The following is a 21864-nucleotide window of genomic DNA, read 5'->3' as shown; positions in this document are numbered from 1 at the left end:
CATCAACTTCGCCTAGACCAATTTACTTAAAACTAATTAGACGACCTTACAGATGAAGCGAAGTTGTTCCCAACTTCGCCCCATCTTTAACTTCGCCTATACATGTTTGATCACAACTTCGCTCATGGTATAAAGCGAACTTGTGAGTTGCTTAACGGTTATCTAACTTAGTTCGTTTAGTGCAGATATGGCTGCTGTTGGAGGAGCTGGTGGTGATGACGGTGACGATCAGAGGCAATTCTTTCCAGCTCATAACCAGTTCATCACTCTAGATCCAGATGCAAAAGGCGTGGAGGACTACAGGGAGATTATTACTTTTCTCCTGCACTCAAGAATATTTCACGCTATCACAACTACCCTGCCTATTTCACTACCGAATATTGAAGACTTTTGGCAGACGGTAGAGTATGATTGCCGGGTTGAGCCCCCGGTGATGCGAGCCACCGTTAATGGTCAAGTTGTTCAGTTTTCCTCTGAACACATACGGGTGGCGTTGCAATTTGGAGAAGAAACAAGAGATGACCCAACGGAGTTTGTTGCTCCTTTTCGTGATGGCGCGTTCCTAAGGATGGGGTATTCAGGTCTCTTAGGGGATACACAGCGAAGGAAAGGATTCTTATTAGATCAGTGGCGCTTCCTAATGCACGTCATGATAGTCTGTATGTCAGGACGGAAGGCGGGCACTGATGGAATGGGTGCGACGATGCAGTCTGCTATGACTGCCCTGACTTACAATAAAAGATATTCTTTTAGTCAGATGATCTTTTACGAGATCGATCGTCAGAGGAGGGCTGTGGCGCGTGAGCGGTTTACAATGTATCCACGATTCCTACAGATGATTTTAAATCATGTGGCTCCGTCGCTACCTCAAAGACGCCCTATTCGATACGTGGAATGTGTGACGAAACGTATCTTTGCTCAGTGTCGCACTTCCAGCGCACGAAGCAAGCCTGAGCTGCGTCCCAGGCATACTCCGCTTTTTGGGTATCTTATAAACCCGGAGTATGTGCCTGCGGCAGGGGACGAGTTTAGGGACCCAAGACAACAACAGGCGGCAGCACCCCAGGCTGTATCAGCTGCGCCTGCTGTATCTACTGCTGTATCTGCTGCTGTGCCAGCTTCTGAGATTGATCTTGACGCCATGTTCGGCGGGCAAGGGTTGTTTGATATGGACCGAGTTGATCCACATGAGAATATTCAAGTCTCGGGTCCACAAGCTGATTTTGATGAGGTGATGGAAGAGGCCAGACAGATGATGGTGAGACATGAGAGAACGGTGGGTAAGCAGAAGAGAATTGTTGATGACGAAGATGAGGAAGATGATGAAGAAGAGGCTGTGCAGCTGGTGCGAAAGCGCTCAATAAGGGAAACGACAGGTATGGGTGTAGGAGCCGGAGAGACTTCAAGGTTTGCACGATTTGCTCCACCTGCCTTGTCTGGTATGTCCTTTGTTCCTACCTCTGTGCAGGTATCGAGTACAAGCGCTACGGTTGTTCCCGTAGTGGCTACATCGTCGGCTGACATTCCACAGATCACAGCCGTCCAGACGTCGGCTCCAGAAATTGTGTCTCTACCACCTCAAACGCGTACTCCACCGGTGGTAGTAGCACGATTTGTTGAGTCTACGGTCACCACTACTGCAGGAGTATCGGGTACGGTACCACCTGCGGACACGCCCAGTTCTGACTCGGAACGGATAGCTTCACTAGAGCGGATTGTAGCTGAGCAGTCAAAGACTATTCAAAGCCTAGTGGAAGCAAATCAACTGCAGGCATCCCTCCTGGCTGAGCACGGGAAAATAATAGATGCCTTGAAGGAGTTCTTGGCATCTCAGGGGGAGATGAGCTGTAGAGGAGATGAGTTGAGGACCAAGCGTAGAGAAGACCGAGACGATGATCCTAATGCACCGGAAGGTGCAGGTGGTGAGCTGCCAAGAACCTCACAAGCTCTTGGGGCTTCCACAGCTGAGGGGGAGTCTACCGAAGCGGCTGGTGGTGATGATGTAGTGATGGTGGAGGATGACGTGATCGATGCGCTGAAGGAACTTGATGATGACATGTTCAGCGACGATGTATTATTTGATGAAGATGTTCTGCCAATCAGTGAGATTGAAAAGATTGGTGCAGAAATTATGGTTGAAAATGTGATAGAGGAAGGAGAGATTGTTGATGAAAATGTCGAGCACGAGATCCCTGAGGTTGAGAAAGCCGATGTGAGGGCTGAGATGGATGAGACTACTGAGTGGGATGGGCAGTCTAGGTGGAAGGAAGGCTGTGCTCATTGGTTTATCAAGACCAAGAAGCCTGCTGTTCCAGCCATGTTCAAGAAAAGCTATAACATTAAAGGCTATGCTGAGGCAAAGAAGGGAATCATCTGTTGGATTTATGATGAACAGATCAAGTTATTTGTGGTAAAACGTTATGATGGCATTCAATACTTCAAGAGAATGTTAAGATCCTTCAACACGTTGCCGGAATGCGAGGTGAAAGATTTGGGCAGATTGGGCCTGATAAACAGAAGTGACAACAATATGGCAAGAATGATTGAGAAGATTGTGTGGAAAGAAGGCGTAAAAGAAAAGAAGTTTGAACTATTAACGCCACAGAAGGGAAAGCTCGTGGAGGATACAGAGAGGGGATTGAGAGCAGATGGCAAGCCATGGATGGTGATGAAGTACAAGCCGATCCGATGCATCAAGGAGGTTCCAATGAAGAATATGCCTCAAGATGTGTTGAAGAATCTAAAATGGTGGTACGTTGATTGCCAGACTGCTGAAGCCGTGATGGAACACGAAGATGAACAAGAAGTGCTGAGGGTGTATGACCCGATGCATCTTGTTAACTTATCGAAAGCTGATTTGCAAGCGTTGAACGAAAAGAAGATATTCTATACTCCTGCTTGGAAGGATGAAGCAAGGAAATATCAGCGAGTAGTCACGGTGTGTGTTAGAGAAGGAGTGCACGCATGAAGATACAGGATTACAAGACACAAGCTATGAAGATCAAGATATGAAGCTACTGCCAAGGGGGAGTCTGTTGGTACATAGATGTCAGTAGTTCATAGTCTAGCCTTTGTAATCGAGTCTGTAATGTAATTGTGTTTAAGTTTATCTTTATGTATGTAAGCGAAGTTGTCAACAAGTTCGCTTAGGCGAACTTGTTGAACACGCGAAGTTGTTGACAAGTTCGCCTAGGCGAACTTGTTCAACGAGCGAAGTTATTGACAACTTCGCCTGAGGCGAAGTTGTCGTGTATTTAAGTAACCTACGGGTTACTGTTTGTTGGTTGGTTTTCGAGAGTCTGTTTAAGTGTTAGTGATAGTGTGTGATCATTTCACGTGTCAAGTGTCTGTAATAGACATGGTTCGAGTTATAATATAACGTGGTTTCGTTTGTATCGTGTGTTCGTGTTTTACGTATTCTACGCTCGTAACTACCTACGCAGGGATTCCACACCTGCGCAGATAGCGATATCCCGTGTAAGATCCGTCCGGGAACCTTCAGGGATCCTTTATCCTCCAATAATAAAGGTTCATGGATCCATCCTATCAAGAACTATATTCAGACTGGAGAAATTCCAACCACAGAAAATCCCAAGTCCTTCAAGCTCAAGGTATCCCAAAATATTTTATTAAATAATTTGGTATATAGAAAATCTCTTGCAGGTCCATATCTGAGATGCATCGAGGATCCTAAGATCCAAGAGGTACTTAAGGATTTTCACGAAGGAGATTGCGGTAATCACACAGGTGGAAGAGCGTTATTTTCCAGGATACTCAGAACCGGATACTTCTGGCCAACAATGAAAAAAGATTCAGTGGAGTATTCAAAGAAGTGTGATGCTTGCCAAAGACACGCAAACATCCTTCATCAACCAGCGGAACCTCTATATCCTATATCCTCCTCATGGCCTTTTATGAAATGGTATGGATATTGTAGGCAAACTACCAAAAGCACCAGGTGGAAAAGTCTTTATGCTTGCCATGACTGACTACTTCTCCAAATGGATTGAGGCAGAGGCATTTGTACAAGTCCGAGAAAGGGAAGTAATATATTTTATTAAACGAAATATTATAACTAGATTTGGTATTCCCGCTGAAATTGTTTGTGACAATGGTTCCCAGTTTATTGGAAAGAGAACTACTAACTTTTGTGACAGTTGGGGTATCAAAATGATTACTTCGACTCCAATTCACCCTCAAGCCAATGGCCAAGCAGAGTCTAGCAACAAGATTATCATCAACAATCTAAAGAAGAAGCTAGGATCCAAGAAGGGAAAATGGGCTGAAGAACTTCCTTATGTTCTTTGGGCAGATAGAACTACACCCAAAAATGCGACAGGCCAGACACTCTTCTCCTTGGTGTTCGGAGCAGAAGCAGTAATTCCTACAGAAATGGTGGTCCCTACTGCTAGAACCAGCATCTGTGATCCTGAAGCTAATAGAGAAGTTCTCCTTGAAGACTTTGATACTATAGAAGAACTCAGAGACCTAACAAAAATCAAAATGGCAGCGTATCAACAAAGGGTAGCTGGGGCATATAACAAAAGTATCAGAATCAGAAGATTTCAAGAAGGAGATCTAGTACTAAGAAAAGCCTTCCAAAACGCCACCAATCCGGCTGATGGAAAGTTAGCACCCAAATGGGAAGGACCTTATCAGATTGAGTCTGAAGTAGGAAAGGGGGCACATCATTTGCTCACAATGGAAGGCAACAGGTTACCAAGAGCTTGGAATGCCATTCACCTCAAGAAATATTTTTTCTGATCATGATCCGTTATCATGAGAAGATATATTATCCAGTAAAAGGATCAAGGATCCTTAAAGTGGTAACATCTTTCTAATCTATTATTCTATTCGAATTATTATTATTAATTTAAAGATAATATATTCTTAACCTTTTATCTTTTCCAAGTCTTGAATAACCATGCAGGATTGTAACGGGACATTTGATGTTCAAGAGGTTGGCCACCTCTCCGTTGCATTTAAGGTACTTTATTATTTCCCTTGACCTTGCCCACGTTTGGATATGACCCCCGATGGTCATATCCCCTAAGTTTAAAGGTTTTCACCTTTCTAACGATCGCCAGTTGCGCACGCTATCCATCATATAGTTCGGGGGCAGCCGGACCAGTACACACTTAGTGGCAGACAATTTCGTTGTCTCTGGCTATATGGAGGATCCTACGAATTATGGTAGACGTACCATACCTCCGGTTTATAACGTTTTCACGTTATCTAACGTTTTGGCTAAATCTCGGTTCGGGCGAGACCCCAGTTAACATCCGTATCTTTGGGCCAGTCCCCAGTTTGGGCTTGTCCCCAGTTTATTTTATGGGCTTGTCCCCAGTATGTTGGGCTTGTCCCCAGTTACACGGGCTTGTCCCCAGTTGCACGGGCTTGTCCCCAGAATATTTGTTGGGCTTGTCCCCAGTTTATCGGGTTTAACCCCAATTAATAACATGAATTGTTTGCAGCGAATTTTCTAAGTTCTTACTAAAGATCAAGAAACTAAGGATCCCAGATCCTAGAGCTACACTTGTAAGGAACATTAGGAGTTCGATACTTCTGGTAACCTAGGTCTATTTGGACCTTCTGGTATGATCTTTATTGATTAACTTAAGTTTTATATTTATTATAACTTTGGATATTCCGGCTAGAAAGGCTAATCTTCTAAAAATAGTTATTTAATTACTGAAGTCTTTAACTAATTTCCGGATATTTTATCCTAAATTTTTCCTTATATAAATTTATTGATTACTTAAGGATATTCTATTCTAAATTTTTTTTAAAGATCTTATATCCTAAAAATCTAATATTCGAAGATTATTTACCAAACTCTAAACAATGCTTAAACTTATATACACAAGTTTTTGAAAATAAGTAACAAGCAAATAGTCAAAAGATTTATGTTAATTAAAGTAAATAAGCCACAAGGACTTATCCAGAATTTCTTAACCCGGACTTCACCATATGAAAAGATGGACTATCCATCTGGGTTAAGTAAGAGTTACTAATAGTTCATAAAGTGCAGGAAAATAAAAAAAACAGGGGCAACAAAGGCTTCATCCCCACAAACAGAAGATCCCTCCACCTTTGTCACCCCCGCATATTGTCTTAAGGATCATAGATCATTTATCCTAAATACTATTGTTTATTACAAACCACAGAAATTGTTCATAAAAACATCAACATCAAATAAAAAAGTGGGCTCGGGCCTTGTCTTTAATATCCTTCATCGCCCACTTAAGCTGCATCTTCAACCGCAGCATCACCTTCCCCCTTGCCGGCTTCAACCGCCTCCTTAACGCCACTAGTCCCAGCCTCGGTGTTCTCAACCATCTCTTCATCATCCTCACCACCAAGGTCGTCAAGTGCAGCCTTCCATTTCTCCACCTCCCAGGCTGACTTGTCGAAAGCAGGATCACCGGCCTCCATCGCCATTTTGATTCGTGCCTGGAATGCCGATCTGGTAGCCCACACCTTGGCTTCGTTAGTCGCCTGCTTCACTGCCTCTTGACGTTGGGCCTCGGCTGAGGATACCTGATCCTCCAATTGTTTATTGAGTTGGATCATAGCCTTATCCTTAGCGACCGCAAATTTCCCTAACCCGGACATCTTCTCGCTCATCTGGAGGATAGTCTTTTCATAGTGGTCCCTCATAGCAATCACAGCCTACCAAAAAATTTCGTGTCAAAATTGGGACAATGCTGGATCCTAAATTATTATAGGGAAAAACACGGTACACTTACAGAGCAGACAATGTCACAGTGGGTCTCGGGATCAGAGGGTTTCTTCCTCTTGGAAGCTGCAGATTTGGCCCTGGTAGTGGCGGTCTTGGGCTCGAAGCTTGTGCCAGCCTTTGAACCCTCCTTCTTGACAGCAGGAGAGGTAACCATGCAGTCGATGTCGTCAAGGGAGAACTAGAGAGCGGAATTTCCAGATTTCTTGGTGCCTAGGAGAAATCAACAGATAAGTATTCTATTTTGTTTTATTTACTTTAAAATGATTAACTTACTTGACATGTTTGAGCTTGAGGAGATGTCACAAAACCTTCAACAAACAGAGCTTGAAAGGTCCTAACTTCGGTATCCAGTGCTAGGAACCGTTTTTCCTTTTCTTGTTCTAGGTAGCTTGCTCAATGAAGCGAAGTTCTCAACTGCAGATAACAAAAAAGAATAAGTTTTAAAGCTGAAGAATAAAGGATCCTGCTATTCCTTAAGGATCCAGGATCCTACCCTTTGTGACCCACGTGGAAGGAAGATCAGTCCTCCCTGGTATCGAGTTGCGTTTAACGAAGAAAAATTGATTCCTCCACACGGAATCTTTTAACGTGGCTTTTAAGATCGGATGGGGCTGTCGGGGTTTGGACTTGAAGATAAAACGGGCAGAACCGAAGGTAGTAAAGGTATACAAATAAGACAACTCCAGGAGGCCAAAATCGATTTTTTCCTCCTTAATGATTCTTTCGATGGTGCTAAGAACCCTCTAAATCATCGGCATGGCTTGTATGTAAGATATGCCGGTTGAATCGAAAAAACTTTGGGTAAAAGATGGAAAGGGGTATTTATAGCCGATAAGAAAAGGAGTTGCCGAAAAGCAGACCCAGACCTTGGAGTAAGTGTCACATCTAATGCTGGATTCATAGGGTCGGAACAAGGTTTCTGGAGGAAATAATGTGTGAAAACTGTCGACCTCGGGATCCATGAGCTTTCAGATTTTAGAAGAAGGGTTGGAAAGCAGGCCTTGTGGTTCCATTTCGACCAGTTCGGAACCACCGGATGACTGTTCAGAAGGTTTAGAAGGGGCCGGAGAAGAAGAAGAAGTGGCAGACATGATTAAAGAGAATAAGAAACGAGGGAGAGAAGAATACCTGATTCGTCGGGTGAAGGTGTATATAATCAAAGATATAGGGTGACATATATAGACGGTTATAATTAACCTTAAGGGCTAAATGGTAAATTTTCTGGAAAAACCATCCCATCGTGCAGTTTTCACAATGATTTTGAATTTCAAAATGACAGCTGTGTTCCACTGTCACACGCCATTTTGGGGGCAATTGTTAGGCCACGATTTTTATACTGAGGATCCTTTATCCTTAACTGTCTTATGGATAGTTTATCCTTGAAATATATGTCAGGATATAAAGGATCGACGATCCTCGGTATTGTTTGTTTACTAATGATTGCATTTAGTATAGTGATGTGTTAGACAGGTGTATCAACTTGGAGACGCATTTGTATCAATTATCCACATGGAACACCCTATACTGGAACATGGATATAGGATCCTAATTCAACACAGCTGGTTATAGATGAACTCTCTAGAAGATCGAAGTTTAAATATCACCAACGGCTGTGTGACTCGTTCTTCCGCTTATCTCGCTACTGAACGACTATACGCACGTGGTCAAAGTCTTGGAGCGGCTAGTGGAGGACTTCTGTGTAATTAGGAGATATTGTTATTATTGTTATATTATTTAAATGGGTAATGATCGACTAGGAAGGACACTTGTATTCTCACACACACTAGAGCAGATTCAATAATTCTCTCTATACACTAACTTACATTGTAATTTCGATCATATACTCCACAAACATTTGTAACCACTTTTCGTTGATTAATAAACTTGACGGTGATAGTTTTCACCGTCAGGGGGATTTTGTGCCGGAGACCGAGATAACCATATATACTCGTCGACCAAAGGTTATCTTGTTGATTATTGACTAAGATACTTCGACCAAAGATTATCCTATTAATCCTTGATCGGAGCTATTTTACCAACGATTACCTCGATAAGTTTTGACCAAAGTAAGACTATCTTGGTTAAGGGCTTTTCCTTCGTGATTAAATCATCGTGTTCATTGATATCACGCTCATACAATAGTCATTATTGTGTTAGCACCTTACCTCACATTTACAAATTTGGATACTTGATCCTTAGCTTATCTTTTTTGTTTTTTGCTTTTTGGAGGGGCAAAATGCCCCTCCAAAAAGCAAAAAAGCTTCAACTTTGTGCTTTTTGGTGCTTTTGGAGGGGCATTTTGGACATTTTGCCCCTCCAAAAAGCAAAAAGCAATAAAAAAAAGCTCAGCCAAACACCCTCTAAATGTTTAATATTTTGGTTACAAATTTATGTTAAATATTTTTGTTGGTTTAATATGTTAGTTATGAAATTTTATGGTTGTCTATATGTATATGGTTGTTTATATGTTTTCAACCCATGTGTAACATGGGCTACTATTCTAGAAATATATTGGTGGGTTAGATACTTTTACGTAAATGAATTTTTGATCATCTAGGTGGATTCAAGTTAGCTGATAGTTTTCATATCCAGTAGAGTAATTTGTGTTATTGTTGTTTCTTGTGTAATATTTCTAATTTTCATGTCTTTAATATATTTATGAACACCAAATATAAATAACATACAATTGTCACTAAAGTTAATAGTATTTGGTTTCCTGGTTTTCTAAATTTTTTGTTTTATGTTTTAAAATCATTCATTATGTAAGAAAAATTGAAACATCATGCTTTATAAAATCCTGTTTTTATATTTATGTTGTTCATCTTTTTCATATGCTAACCATATTATAATCTATTACAGATGTCTTCAAAATTAAAGAAAACGTAATTTTTGGTCAATCAACGCCTTCCAATGAGAAGATTTCAAACAGTTAGTTATTTTCATATTTTTTAGTTACCCTTTAAAATTTCTAAGTATGCATTTTTTTTTTTGTAAACGTGCAGCTTCAACGCCAAGAGAACTACTTATTAACATTTTGAGCGGTTACATTTTATTTTAAACGCGCTAATACACCATATTGTATTAAAGTATAATTTTTTTATTAATTAAAATATAGTAAATAAAAATTAATATGTTATTACCTAAAAATTAGGCACTTGTAACAGAAAATTATAAACGATTTAATTTTTTTATTGTTAATACATTATACCTTTTTGATAAACAAATCTTTAATAACATTGAATGTATGTTTACATATTTATTTTTTCTATTTTGTGTTTAGAATTGATACGAAACATAATTTTCAGTTATTCATACTATTTTATTTTCTTAAAACTAATTAAAATATATGTTATAATTAAGATGTGTATACGAATAAATTATGTTAATTAGAGGCGCAAAGATATTATTCCTTATTTTTTACTTATATCTGGTTTACTCAATTTATGTTGTTTTCATACTTGGCAACAAAATTAACAAATTTAGTTGTGCTCCATATAAAAAAATCAATTTTTTGGTTTTTAATTAAGATCATACCAATTATTTTTTTAGATTTTAATTTGAACTAAAATTTTCAAAAACACATTATGCTAAATAAAATCAAAAAGACCAAAATTATTTTTACTCATAGATTGGTTCTAAAAGTCGATGTGCCAATAATGTTACTAAGAAATATGAATCAGAAGAACGGTTTGTGTAATGGAACTAGATTGCGAGTAATTAAGTTGGGAAATGTGTTTTGTTGAAGTAAAAGTTATTTCAGGTACTAATACTGGTTATTGCACTTATATAATTCGTTGTGGTGTAACACCTTCAGATAAGAAACTTTCGTTTAAATTGAAGAGAATGTAGTTTTTTTTCAGTTGTAGTCTGTTTTGCAATGGCCATTAATAAAAGTCAAGGTCAATCTCTAGCAAAAGTTGACATATATCTCAGAGACCCGGTATTTACACATGGACAACTCTATGCAGCTTTATTAAAAGCGAAGAGTGGTGTTAAAATTCTTATTAAAAAGGAAGATAAAATTATAAATAAAGAATCAATATAGTTTATAGGAAATTCTTTTTAATAGCTTATGAATTTTACATTTTTAACTTTTGATTATATTTTCAAAGACTGTAATTTGAATGTTATTTGGGTTTATCTTTGTATTTCACAATCATTTGTATTCGTACAAATATTATTTACAACTTAAAGTATGTTGTTGTTATGAATAACATATAACAACTTATGCTGTCATTTCAAGTGACATGTGTTTGTTCTAAAATTTCAATATTTTCATCCGTGTCATACACGGGTTAATAACCTAGTTATCTAGTATTTTTATTTATTTTAGAATTTTTTTTATTCACATCAAATATAGAGAAGTTTTAGATAAAAATGAAAAGTTTAAGAATCCATCAATAGGAACATGTCATGTTAAGTTAAACTCATTTGTTTTAATAGTATAGTTAGATAGGTAGATTGTTATTCATATTTTCCATCCTGTATAATACACGGGTTTTAAAATTAAACGTTAGAAGCAAAAGATCTGAATATCAAGAAAACTAAATTGTTTGCTGAATGACTTTTAAATATTGGGAAAAGAAAATTTGTTGTTTCAAATCGTAGTAAAGTGTTAATAGATATTCCTCATGGTATTGCTATTAAACATCCTATTGATCCTACTTTTGAATTAATAGAAAATTTGTTAATTTGTCAATACTTAAAAGGTTATAAAAAGACTTTTTCCTAAGAAAGAGCCATACTAGATTACTAGCACTATGTTTTGCACTTTTAACTTTTTTAATCAGATTATTCATTGTACTACATACAAAATGATTAATCCCAGGTTCTAAAACTAGTTAAATCTAATATCTAGGATAGTTTGGGTATGGATTTTAGAAAAAATTAGGGCGTTATAAAAATTGATCGGTATCAAAACCTTTTAGGATGTGATCAAGATTTCATCGTATATATAGTATCAAAATTTAAAAAAAAATACTCATTGGCTAAAGCACTTTGCTATAAATTACGAAACTTGGTGAAGATACGCATTAATATCTGTTAAACTTACATACACACATACATAAATGTGTTTACATATATAATATCAAATTGACTTAATTTATTCTGTCATTAATCTTTATAACGGTTTTAGTAGATATTTAATATCAAATTTCTGACATAAAAACAACATTTTATTAATTATATAGAAGCAAAACAAAACTAGAAAACAAAAGCATCATATCAGCTCCAACATAATGTCAAAACATCGAAAAGGTTACTTGTAAGTTGTAACATTACATGCTACATAATAGTAATACAAAGCAGACCAGCTTCTAAGAGCTGCTTATTCAAACACCAAACTTTATTGTCAAAAGAAAACAATTACGCGTTACCAAACCGCGTCTTGAAGAAATCAACCGGAATTTCTCTTGGAGGTAAAGCATCCTTGACAACTTGACAGTTAATAAAGTTATCACCCCATTCTATTAGTTTTGGGAACTTGTCTTTGGTCACCAGCTTTATTCCTAATGCTTCTTCAGCTGCTCCGATCCAAAACGCTATGAAATTAGCAGCAATATCAACCAGGTTGATGTCGTCACCTCCAAAAAACTTCTTACCTTTGACATTCAATTCGTTTTCTAAAAATTGCAGATGCTCATGAGCTTCTGCAACCGCTTGCTCCTCTCCACGGCTGGCAATGGCCTTGAATACTATAGGAACGCACTAAACAAACCATATAATGAATGCAAAATCAGTTCTGGTAAAATACGCTGTTTTAAATGTTCTACATTTTAGTTTCGATTAAGAATATAGGAAATTTTTCTAATAATAAAGGTATATATGTAAAATTAAATTATAAAAGGCGTGTTATCATATTTCAATGCCGGAATCCTATACATTAAATCTTTAATAAAAAAATAGGAATTATGAAAACAATTCCCTTATCCTCAATGAACTTGGCCCAAAATCGAGCTTGAGCCTTCTCGTAAGCATCCTGAGGCAAAATTGGAACTCCTTTCCATGCATCATCGATGTACTCAACGATCACAAGCGACTCCGATATCGGTTTCTCATTGTGTACGAGCACAGGCACCATTTTATCGACAGGATTGTATTTTAGAAGGTCAGCACTCTTGTTGGTTAGATCTTCTACGATGTATTTGTAGTCGATTTTCTTGAGATTCAGAGCAATTTTCACTCTGCAAACGAACGGACTTGCGTCAACTCTGTACAACTTCACCTCGTCGGCCATATTCTTATGAACTGGTTAATATGTGATTTGGTTTTGGAATGGTTTGTGTTGTTCCGTGGACGATTTATACAGTGATTAGAGTTGTGTGGCATTTATTATTATTATTATTTATTGTAAAAGTTAGTCTGTTGTGAATACTTGTACGACATGGAGGGCACAATTGTACGCCACGTTGGATTTTGTAGCTTCGAAATACGAACAGGATCGGCTAATTTACGATTACAATTTACGAGGGGATTGCCGGGTAAAAGCTTCACATTTTTGTAACGAAATATAATCTACTTATTTACCTTTTCACTACCAACAAACATAAATTAAAAGTGTCTGACACTTTTGTAACGAAATATAATTTACTTACCTTTTAACTACCAACAAACATAAAATATCTAGATAGTGATGACTCAATGGTAAATGACCACCGTCAGCTGACCCATTTAACGGTACAGAGCACCTAAGTGTTTCTATTTTAGGACAAACTCACTCGTCCGAAGGCCACTATTGGCTAACTTACGATTACAAAATCGAGTTTTTTTTTTTTTACCAAAATAGGGTGTGGGGAAAAACTATTTACCAAATTAGGTGATTCTAAAAGTATTTATCAAATTGAGTTTTTTTCTATTATGTCTTCTTTTCTAAAAATATTACAATTCATTTTTCTTCTATGTATTATCATTTTTTTTTCAATCAACACATTATAGTTTTTTTTATTTTTTAAATAAATATACAAATTATTATCTTTTATTTACTTTTTAATAAAAGCATATTAAATACAACTGAAAAGAAAAATCATCTAAATGATAAGATAATAAACATAAAAATCTTCTAAATACTCTATATTCATGTTTCCATGTTTGGGAGTTTTTTTTACCAAAATAGGATAAGGGGATAAATTATTTATCAAAATGGGTTATTTTAATTATATTTACCAAAATGAGGATTTTATTTTCTTCTTTCTTAACTTGAACATTTAAAGAAGAAAAAATACTGAAACAATATGTTCTTCAATCCCATGACTACGATTCACTCATTATTCTTTACTATTCCAATAATTTGTCAACAGACAATAGAAAGGATATGTAACCTACATAATTTGGTTAGAAACCAATTTAAACAAAAAGTCGAACCGGTCCTACCGATTAAAACCACACAAACAACCAAACTCGGATTAAACTTGTCGAACTTTCGGTCCTTGGCTACAACTTAAACAATGTAGTTTCTAATCTACGTATTCGGTTATTTGGTTCAGTTTAACCTTAATGACTTTGGTTTGGTACAATTCCGGTTACATCCGAATAAAATCTCCAATCGACAAGCCCGAAAATCAAAACCGATGAATACTCCTATGTTTTACAAGAATGATTCATCAATCGGTGTTTATATATTATAGGATGTTTATATATTATTCGTTAAATATGCAGCTCTCGAACCCCTTTTCCTTTGTGTTTCTATTTGTATGTAAGATTAAATTTACAACCCATTAGAGGTTGAGAGGATTCCACTATAGAGGAGCTTCATTCCAAACATGAAAGTTTTTTTTTTTTTTTACCAAAATAGGGTGTGGAGAAAAACTATTTACCAAATTAGGTAATTCTAAAAGTATATATCAAAATGAGTTTTTTTCTCTTTATTTCTTCTTTTCTAAAAATATTACAATTCATTTTTCTTCTATGTATTATCATTTTTTTTTTCAATCAACACATTATAGTTTTTTCTATTTTTAAATAAATATATAAATTATTATTTTGTATTTATTTTTCAATAAAAGCATGTTAAATACAACTGAAAAAAATCATCTTAAGATAATAAACATAAAAATCTTCTAAATACTCTATGTTCATGTTTTCATGTTTGGAGTGAAGCTCCTCTATAGTGGAATCCTCTCAACCTCTAATGGGTTATAAATTTGATCTTGCAGACACATAGAAACACAAAGCAAAAAGGATTCGAAAGCTGCATATTTAACGAATAATATATAAACACGAATTGATCAATCATTCTTGTATAACATAGGAGTATTCATCGGTTTCGATTTTCGGGTTTATCGATTGGAGCTTTTATTCTGATGTAACCGAAATTGTACCGAACCAAAATCATTAAGGTTAAACTGAACCAAATAACCGAATACGTAGATTAGAAACTACATTGTTTTAGTTGTAGCCAAGGACCGAAAGTTCGACAAGTTTTATCCGAGTTTGGTTGTTGGTGTGGTTTTAATCAGTAGGACCAGTTCGGCTTTTTGTTTAAATTGGTTTCAAACCAAATTATGTAGGTTACATAAATATTGTATATTGACAAATTATTGGAATAGTAAAGAATAATGAGTGAATCGTAGTCGTGGGATTGAAGAACAGATTTTTTCAGTATTTTTTCTTCTTTAAATGTTCAAGTTAAGAAAGAAGTAAATAGAAATCCTCATTTTGGTAAATATAATTAAAATAACCCATTTTGGTAAATAATTTATCCACCCAGCATATTTAATATACCTAATAATTTGAGAAACGGTGAAACCAGATTTCGATGCTTATGTAATAACTTTGAGGTGGTAAGACTTAGATGCACTCAAACCAGCATACCACCACAATGTCCATCTTTTTACGAGCTTTGAAAATAATTTAGGTGAAAAAAATCTTGCAAAATCATGAAAAAAGAAAAGAAATTACAAATAAAATATGCAAAAAGCATCCAAAAATAGTAAAAGAGGCCAAAGGTGCACATACTAGACGGGGCTGAGAGTTTACGCGTTGCTAAGGGGATAGTGACTCTGAGGTTATTGCTATTGGGGCTCAAGGTTCTTAGTCAATAAATATCAAATTAGGGATTTGTAGGACAAAGTCCAATAATATTTAGGAATAGCTCGTACGGCCTCCACATGACCATTCATCCATCAAATTTCATTAAGTGCATCTACTTAGTAGCATCAATGAGTCCTCTGCTTATGGTGATTTGTCGAGCCAGCCTGTTTCGACTCTAGTTTTTCTAGCTCTCTTTCGCTGAGATGGGGTAGGTGTAGCCGTGACTCTTGAACTTCAAACGCTTAGTGCAATTGGGGGCTTGATTGGTTAGTGGCTGAGTTTAAAGTGGAGAAATATACCAGCAATCGCGGTCAATATGTCGAGCTGTTTCTATTGCTTTAATTATATTAAATAATCTGGGAGTTTGTTGTTTTCACTTGGTTATGATCATGTGCAGGTTTCTTTTCAGGAACGAAAAAGTCTTAAGTATGGGGATGTTTGATGTGTTGTAAAACAAACTTGTTTTCCGCACCATTTATCATCTTTTTAATCGCTTAATTATCTAATAAATAATGATTTAACTTGTTTTTGTAACACCCTTGGCAAACACAACATCGTCCCACTCTTAGGCTATCCCACATCGGCCGTGGACAAGAGAGAACCTTGATTCATAAGTAATGTCCTGCCTCTTAACATCACCAACGCGTTTTGGGCAACCAAAAATAAATCCGTGAGCTCTTCGTGGGCAGAGCGGACAATATTGGTAATACGAGAGGCCGGGATGTTACAGGTGGTATCAGATCCACTCTTGTGCCGTTCGGGATGATGGGACATGCCTCATCGAGGACGATGAGTCCAAAGGGGGTTGTTTGTAACACCCTTGGCAAACACAACATTGTCCCACTCTTAGGCTATCCCACATCGGCCGTGAACAAGAGAGATCCTTGGTTCATAAGTAATGTCCTGCCTCTTAACATCACCAACGCGTTTTGGGCAACCAAAAATAAATCCGTGAGCTCTTCGTGGGCAGAGCGGACAATATTGGTGGTGCGAGGGGCCGAGGTGTTACAGTTTTGACATGATCTTACAAAGTATATATCTTTTGTAGGTTACGGGTTATAAAGAGAAAAAGAACCGAGTTTAAGGAAGAAGAAGGGCCTTTATGATCATTATTTTAAGACAAAACTCAAGACCCAACCGAAGCCCACTTGTGGAAAGCCTTTCATGCATAATATATATTAAACAACAAAAGAGAAAAAAAAACCCTAATCCCTCACCATAGTTCCGATCGGTAGCCCGATCAAGAGAGAAAGAAAAGATTTTTAGGGTTCTTGTGAGCAAGGTAAGAAGAAGGCAACCAAGGAGGATTCTGGACACAACAGCTCAAGGTCGTTTTTCATCATTAATCTCAGCCCCAGTTGATAATATAACACTCAATTACTTTGGGTTTCTATTTATGTTCATAACTATCTTGATTTTGATCTTGAAAGTGAATTGTTTTGCAATTGATTGAGGACTAAGTTGAGTTTGATTATTATTGATTGTTGAATGAGTTTGATTATGAATTGGTTGAGTATTATGATTGTTTTCTTAAGTGTTTTTTTGTTGTCCAAAACACATGAGTAGCTAAACTTGTTAGTTCTACCTAGGTTTGATGATAATTGTTCGGTTTTGATGAGTTTTATGAATTGTTTGATCAAATGACTTGAATTACTATTGTAAAGTTTGGTTTAATATTGAATTAGGTTGTGTTTAGTGGCCGAATTTTATTAATTATACTCCATAAACCTTTTGCTTCGATTGGTTGAATTGGTTTTGATTGATTGTTGCTTGTTTAATTCTTTACTTAGTGTTTAGAATTTGTTTGCCGTGGATATCACCATAGGGTTTGTTGAGTGTGTTTTGATAAGAAGTAAAGTCGTCTCATAGCCTTTGCTTGCTAGGATTAGGATTGTGCGAAAGCGGGTCCGGTTCTTGTCGGGTTTGGGTTTGTGAGCGGTTAGTTGATCTAGTTTGTGTTAAGCTAAATTGTTCCTCTACCCTTTGTTGTGCAGTATTCATTTCCATTAGGGTCGAGTGCCGGTGAGTCCGAAAGGAGATTCGACATTAGAACACCTTAGTAATTGTTTCCAGGCTTGTTTTTAAAATCAATTAAGTGTAAGTTAGGGTTTGATAGTGAGACCGAGAGGTGATCTAGCTAGCTTGAGCGAACCTTAGTTGTGTCATCTTTAAATACCGGTGTCGTGAGATCTCCATTTGCTTGTCAGACAGTCAATTTGAGTCTTACCTAGGTAGACGTTTTCTCCATTGTCAGTCACAGTCAGTTAAGTCTCTATTTTATAAAAGTTTTGTCTGTCAGTTTTGTTAGTCCAGTTAATTAATTTAGTCAAAGTAATTCAGGTCAAGTAGTTTTAATTATTAAAAATCAAATTAAAAATATTATTCTTAGGAAGGTCTTGTCTAGGGTTTAGTATTCATAGGCGTTTTCACGTGTCTCTGTGTTCGATACTCGGACTTCTTAGGTCTATGCTACATATGATCGGTACACTTGCCGGTTGTGTGTGGTGTTATTAGGAATTTCCGTTTTAAAATTTAAGCTTAGTTGTGAATCACATAAAAAGAAACACTCATTAGACACACATCAGTATGGCACGAAAAGAAGGGAACCGAACCCTAATAATATCCGAGGATGAAGGGCATCGGACCCTAATAATATCCGAGGTATGTATGGCGAAATGCTCTTTAAAACGTAAGGACAATTATGTATATATTAGTAGACTAAAACAAAAAAGTATGAAAAGTATGAAAGTATGAAAGAAAGAAAGAAAGAAAGTATGAAAGAATGAAAGAATGAAAGTATTTATATATGGAAGAATGATAAAATGATAAGTATGTAATACGTACCTTCGGGCACGTATATGTGAATGTAAAGTATGTTAACTGATTAACTATAACTCACTCAGCGTAGCTGACTTTTAGTATGCACGCAGGTAAATAGGCTAAGGCAACTAGCTTGAACGAAGACACATGGCACGGACTGAAGAGGCTGACATCTTTAGAAGAATGTTGTGATGTTTTAATCCTTTTTTTTATAATATGTTTAAAGACAAAGGTTTTATTGTTATGGAAAGATTGAATGTTTATGTAATATAAGCTGAAGTTTTATATTCTGCGAAAAGTTTTAATTTACTCTGATATTTAGAACTGTGTTTATGAGTAAATCCAACACCAATGTAGGGCACCGGGTCTGGGGCCTTACAACACCTATTCAGTTGAGTCAGCGGATTGAGGCTGCGCAAGATAAGGAACGAGGCTGTGCAAGGAGAATTAGATACATTTTCAACGGCAACCAAGTCAGAATAAACAGCCGGTATTCACTATGGATTGGAATAAATGGGTTCCTTTAAAGGTTAATTTGTTTGGTTGGAAGGCAGAAATGGGTAGAATTGCAACTTCGGACGCACTTTGTAAAAGGAGGATTATTAATGAAACTAATTGGTGTTCGCTTTGTGAAGGTGAAAGGGAACCTGCCGAACACATTCTTCTATTTTGTTATGTTGCTTCTGTGATACGGCAATTATTAGTAGTTGGTGCTGAATCCCTCAAGTTTATGCGTTCGAAATTAGTGACCTTCTAAAAATACATCTCATTGGTGACTACGAGAAAAATAAAAGAAAAGCGATCCATTCGGTGATTCCCACGGCTTGTTGGTGTGTTTGGAAGTCTCGAAATGAGGCCCTCTTCTATAGCAAAAGGGTTTCGGTGAGTAAACTTAAAAAAGACATTAAAAGACTTAGTTTTCTTTGGGTGAAGAACAAGGGGAAATTAGTGGGGGTAGATTGGGAATCTTGGTGTTCATTTCCCTTTTGATTGTAAACTTGTACTCGGGTGTTTTGTTGTTTGGTTGGCTATCTTCTTGTTAGTCATTTTTTTTCAATAAACTGGTTGTTCAAAAAAAAAGGTACAAGGTATGCAAAATAGTGCTGAATATTCCAATGAGTGTTGCGGACTTGCAGCACCCATACTCATGGCTATTGATGTCGCCACCCTTCTGCCGAAAAAAGATGTTAATAGTTAAGTTATGTTCGGTTTTCACTCTACTTTCTTCCTTTCATCTTACTATTCAAAATATCAAAAGCATGTTGTGGTTAGATGCTCTTTGCAGAAGTTGACCTCAGGGCTTTCTAACACATACATGTATAAATGTATAATATCAAATTAATTTCTTAATGTATTTTATCATAATTTTTTTACCGCTGTTAGTGACTCGGTAATTATTATAATATCAAATTTTCGATATTAACAATAATTTATTTAAAAGAAAACAATTGCATATTAGCCTCAAAGAAATGAGAAAACATTGAAAAGGTAACATTACATACTACATATTACAAAAACACTCAGCTTCCAACAGCTGCTTATTCAAACATCAATGGACAAAAATCCCCAACTTCATTGTAAAAGCAAACGATTACACGTTACCAAACCGCCTTCTAAAGAAAGCAACTATAGCTTCTCTAGGAACTAAGTCATTCTTGACAACTTGACAGTTAAATAGTTACCACTCCATTCTATTATTTTTGGGAACTTGTCTTTGGTCAGCAGCTTTATTCCTAATGCTTCTTCAGCTGCTCCAAGCCAACTAGCAGAAATATCAACCAGGTTTATATTTTCACCTCCAAAAAACTTCTTACCTTTCACATTCAATTCGTTTTCCAGAAATTGAAGTTGTTCTTGAGCTTCTACAACAGCTTGCTCTTCTCCATGACTGGTAATAGCCTTGAATTTGCAGGAGTGCACTGAACATACCAAATAATATAAGTAATAAATATGACATCATTTCTGGTTAAATGGTAAAAGAAGATCAATATGGTAAATTTAAAGTTAAAACAATTACCTTATCATCAATGAACTTGGCCCAAAATCGAGCTTGAGCCTTCTCGTAAGCATCCTTGGGCAAAATCGGAACTCCTTTCCATGCATCATCGATGTAGTCAACGATCACAAGCGACTCGGAGATCGGTTTCCCGTTGTGTACAAGCACGGGGACCTTTTTGTGAACGGGATTATATTTGAGGTCGGCACTCTTGTTGCTTAGATCCTCTGCGACGAACTTGTATTTGATTCCCTTGAGAGTCAAGGCAGTTGTCACTCGGGAAATGTATGTACTTCCTGGAAATCCGTACAACTTCACTTCGTCTGCCATTTTCAGATCAACTGCTTCAATCAGTGATTCTAGATATTTTCGGGTTTTGTTTTGTGGATGGTTTGAGTTCTTCCGTGGACCATTTATATAGATGATATCGCTGACTTGGTTGACATTTATTATTTTTGTTATTATTATTGATTTGTATTATTCGTTGGGTGTAGAAGTTGGAATTGCCTGCTTCTAAATGTGAACACAGTGTCGGTGGAGCCGAGGCACTAGAGTCCAAGTGCGGTTTCGTTGAAGAGCTTTGAGTTCATCTTGCATGGCATGAATCCAATGCACTCTTATATCCTTTCGGATAAGTGGAGGTAAGCAAGGCTGCATGAAGACCAAGATGCATGACACCTGCAAGATAAGCTCTATGTTTCGGGGTTAGGTTTATAGACACCAACTTTGTAGTGAGTAACCATAGGGTTTGATGAAAGAGGTGGAGGGGGGCTGCAGAGACATAACTGGTGGTGTGAGAGATTGAGATTGGAGATCGGGCATGGAAGTTGTAGGTTGAGGGTCGGGTACAGGGTTGGTGGTGGGTGTTGAGGTGTAGGTTTCGAATGTTGGAGGAGTTATGTTTATGGGATGTTAAGTTGGATCGTTGTCTGTGAGAGAGGTTGTGGATGGAAGTGAGGAGGATGATATTGCATGGGAGGGTTGTGCATGAGAAGGATGATCAACTTTGCACAAGGAACAAGGAGGAATGTGAGTGGATGGGGTGGGTTTGGGTGGAATATGTACAGAAGCATGTGAAAAGGTGATGGGTTCTTGATAGGTGGAGTTGAAAAGGTTTGCAATGTTAGTTTGAGATGAGTCACTGGCATAGGAAAAAATGTTCATCAAACCGTGCATGCCGGGTCACATACATACGAGAATTTTGAGGATCAAAACACTTGTATTGTTTGTTTTGAGGTGCAAACCCCATAAAGATACATGGAATACTTCGAGGAGC

The 21864-nt window shown here is 37.2% G+C and overlaps 1 protein-coding gene across 1 annotated transcript; it reads right to left on the bottom strand.

Moving 5' to 3' along the window:
• Positions 1-11970: 11970 nt before the first annotated feature.
• Positions 11971-21114, bottom strand: LOC143630146 (putative glutathione S-transferase). The gene is made up of 2 exons (XM_077099232.1): positions 20610-21114; positions 11971-12451 (listed from the first exon to the last, which is right to left on the bottom strand). Exons 1-2 carry the CDS (start codon positions 20916-20918, stop codon positions 12110-12112), a joined length of 651 nt encoding a protein of 216 aa, XP_076955347.1. The 5' UTR covers positions 20919-21114; the 3' UTR covers positions 11971-12109.
• Between the last annotated feature and the right edge of the window lie 750 nt (positions 21115-21864).

The sequence above is a fragment of the Bidens hawaiensis genome, unplaced genomic scaffold, assembly GCF_021521415.1.
Source record: "Bidens hawaiensis isolate Kalapana, Puna unplaced genomic scaffold, B.hawaiensis_p1.1 tig00005567_1, whole genome shotgun sequence".
In the NCBI taxonomy this organism is placed as follows: domain Eukaryota; kingdom Viridiplantae; phylum Streptophyta; class Magnoliopsida; order Asterales; family Asteraceae; genus Bidens; species Bidens hawaiensis.
Note: the sequence above shows the minus strand (reverse complement) of the source record. Positions and strands in the feature narration are given on the sequence as shown.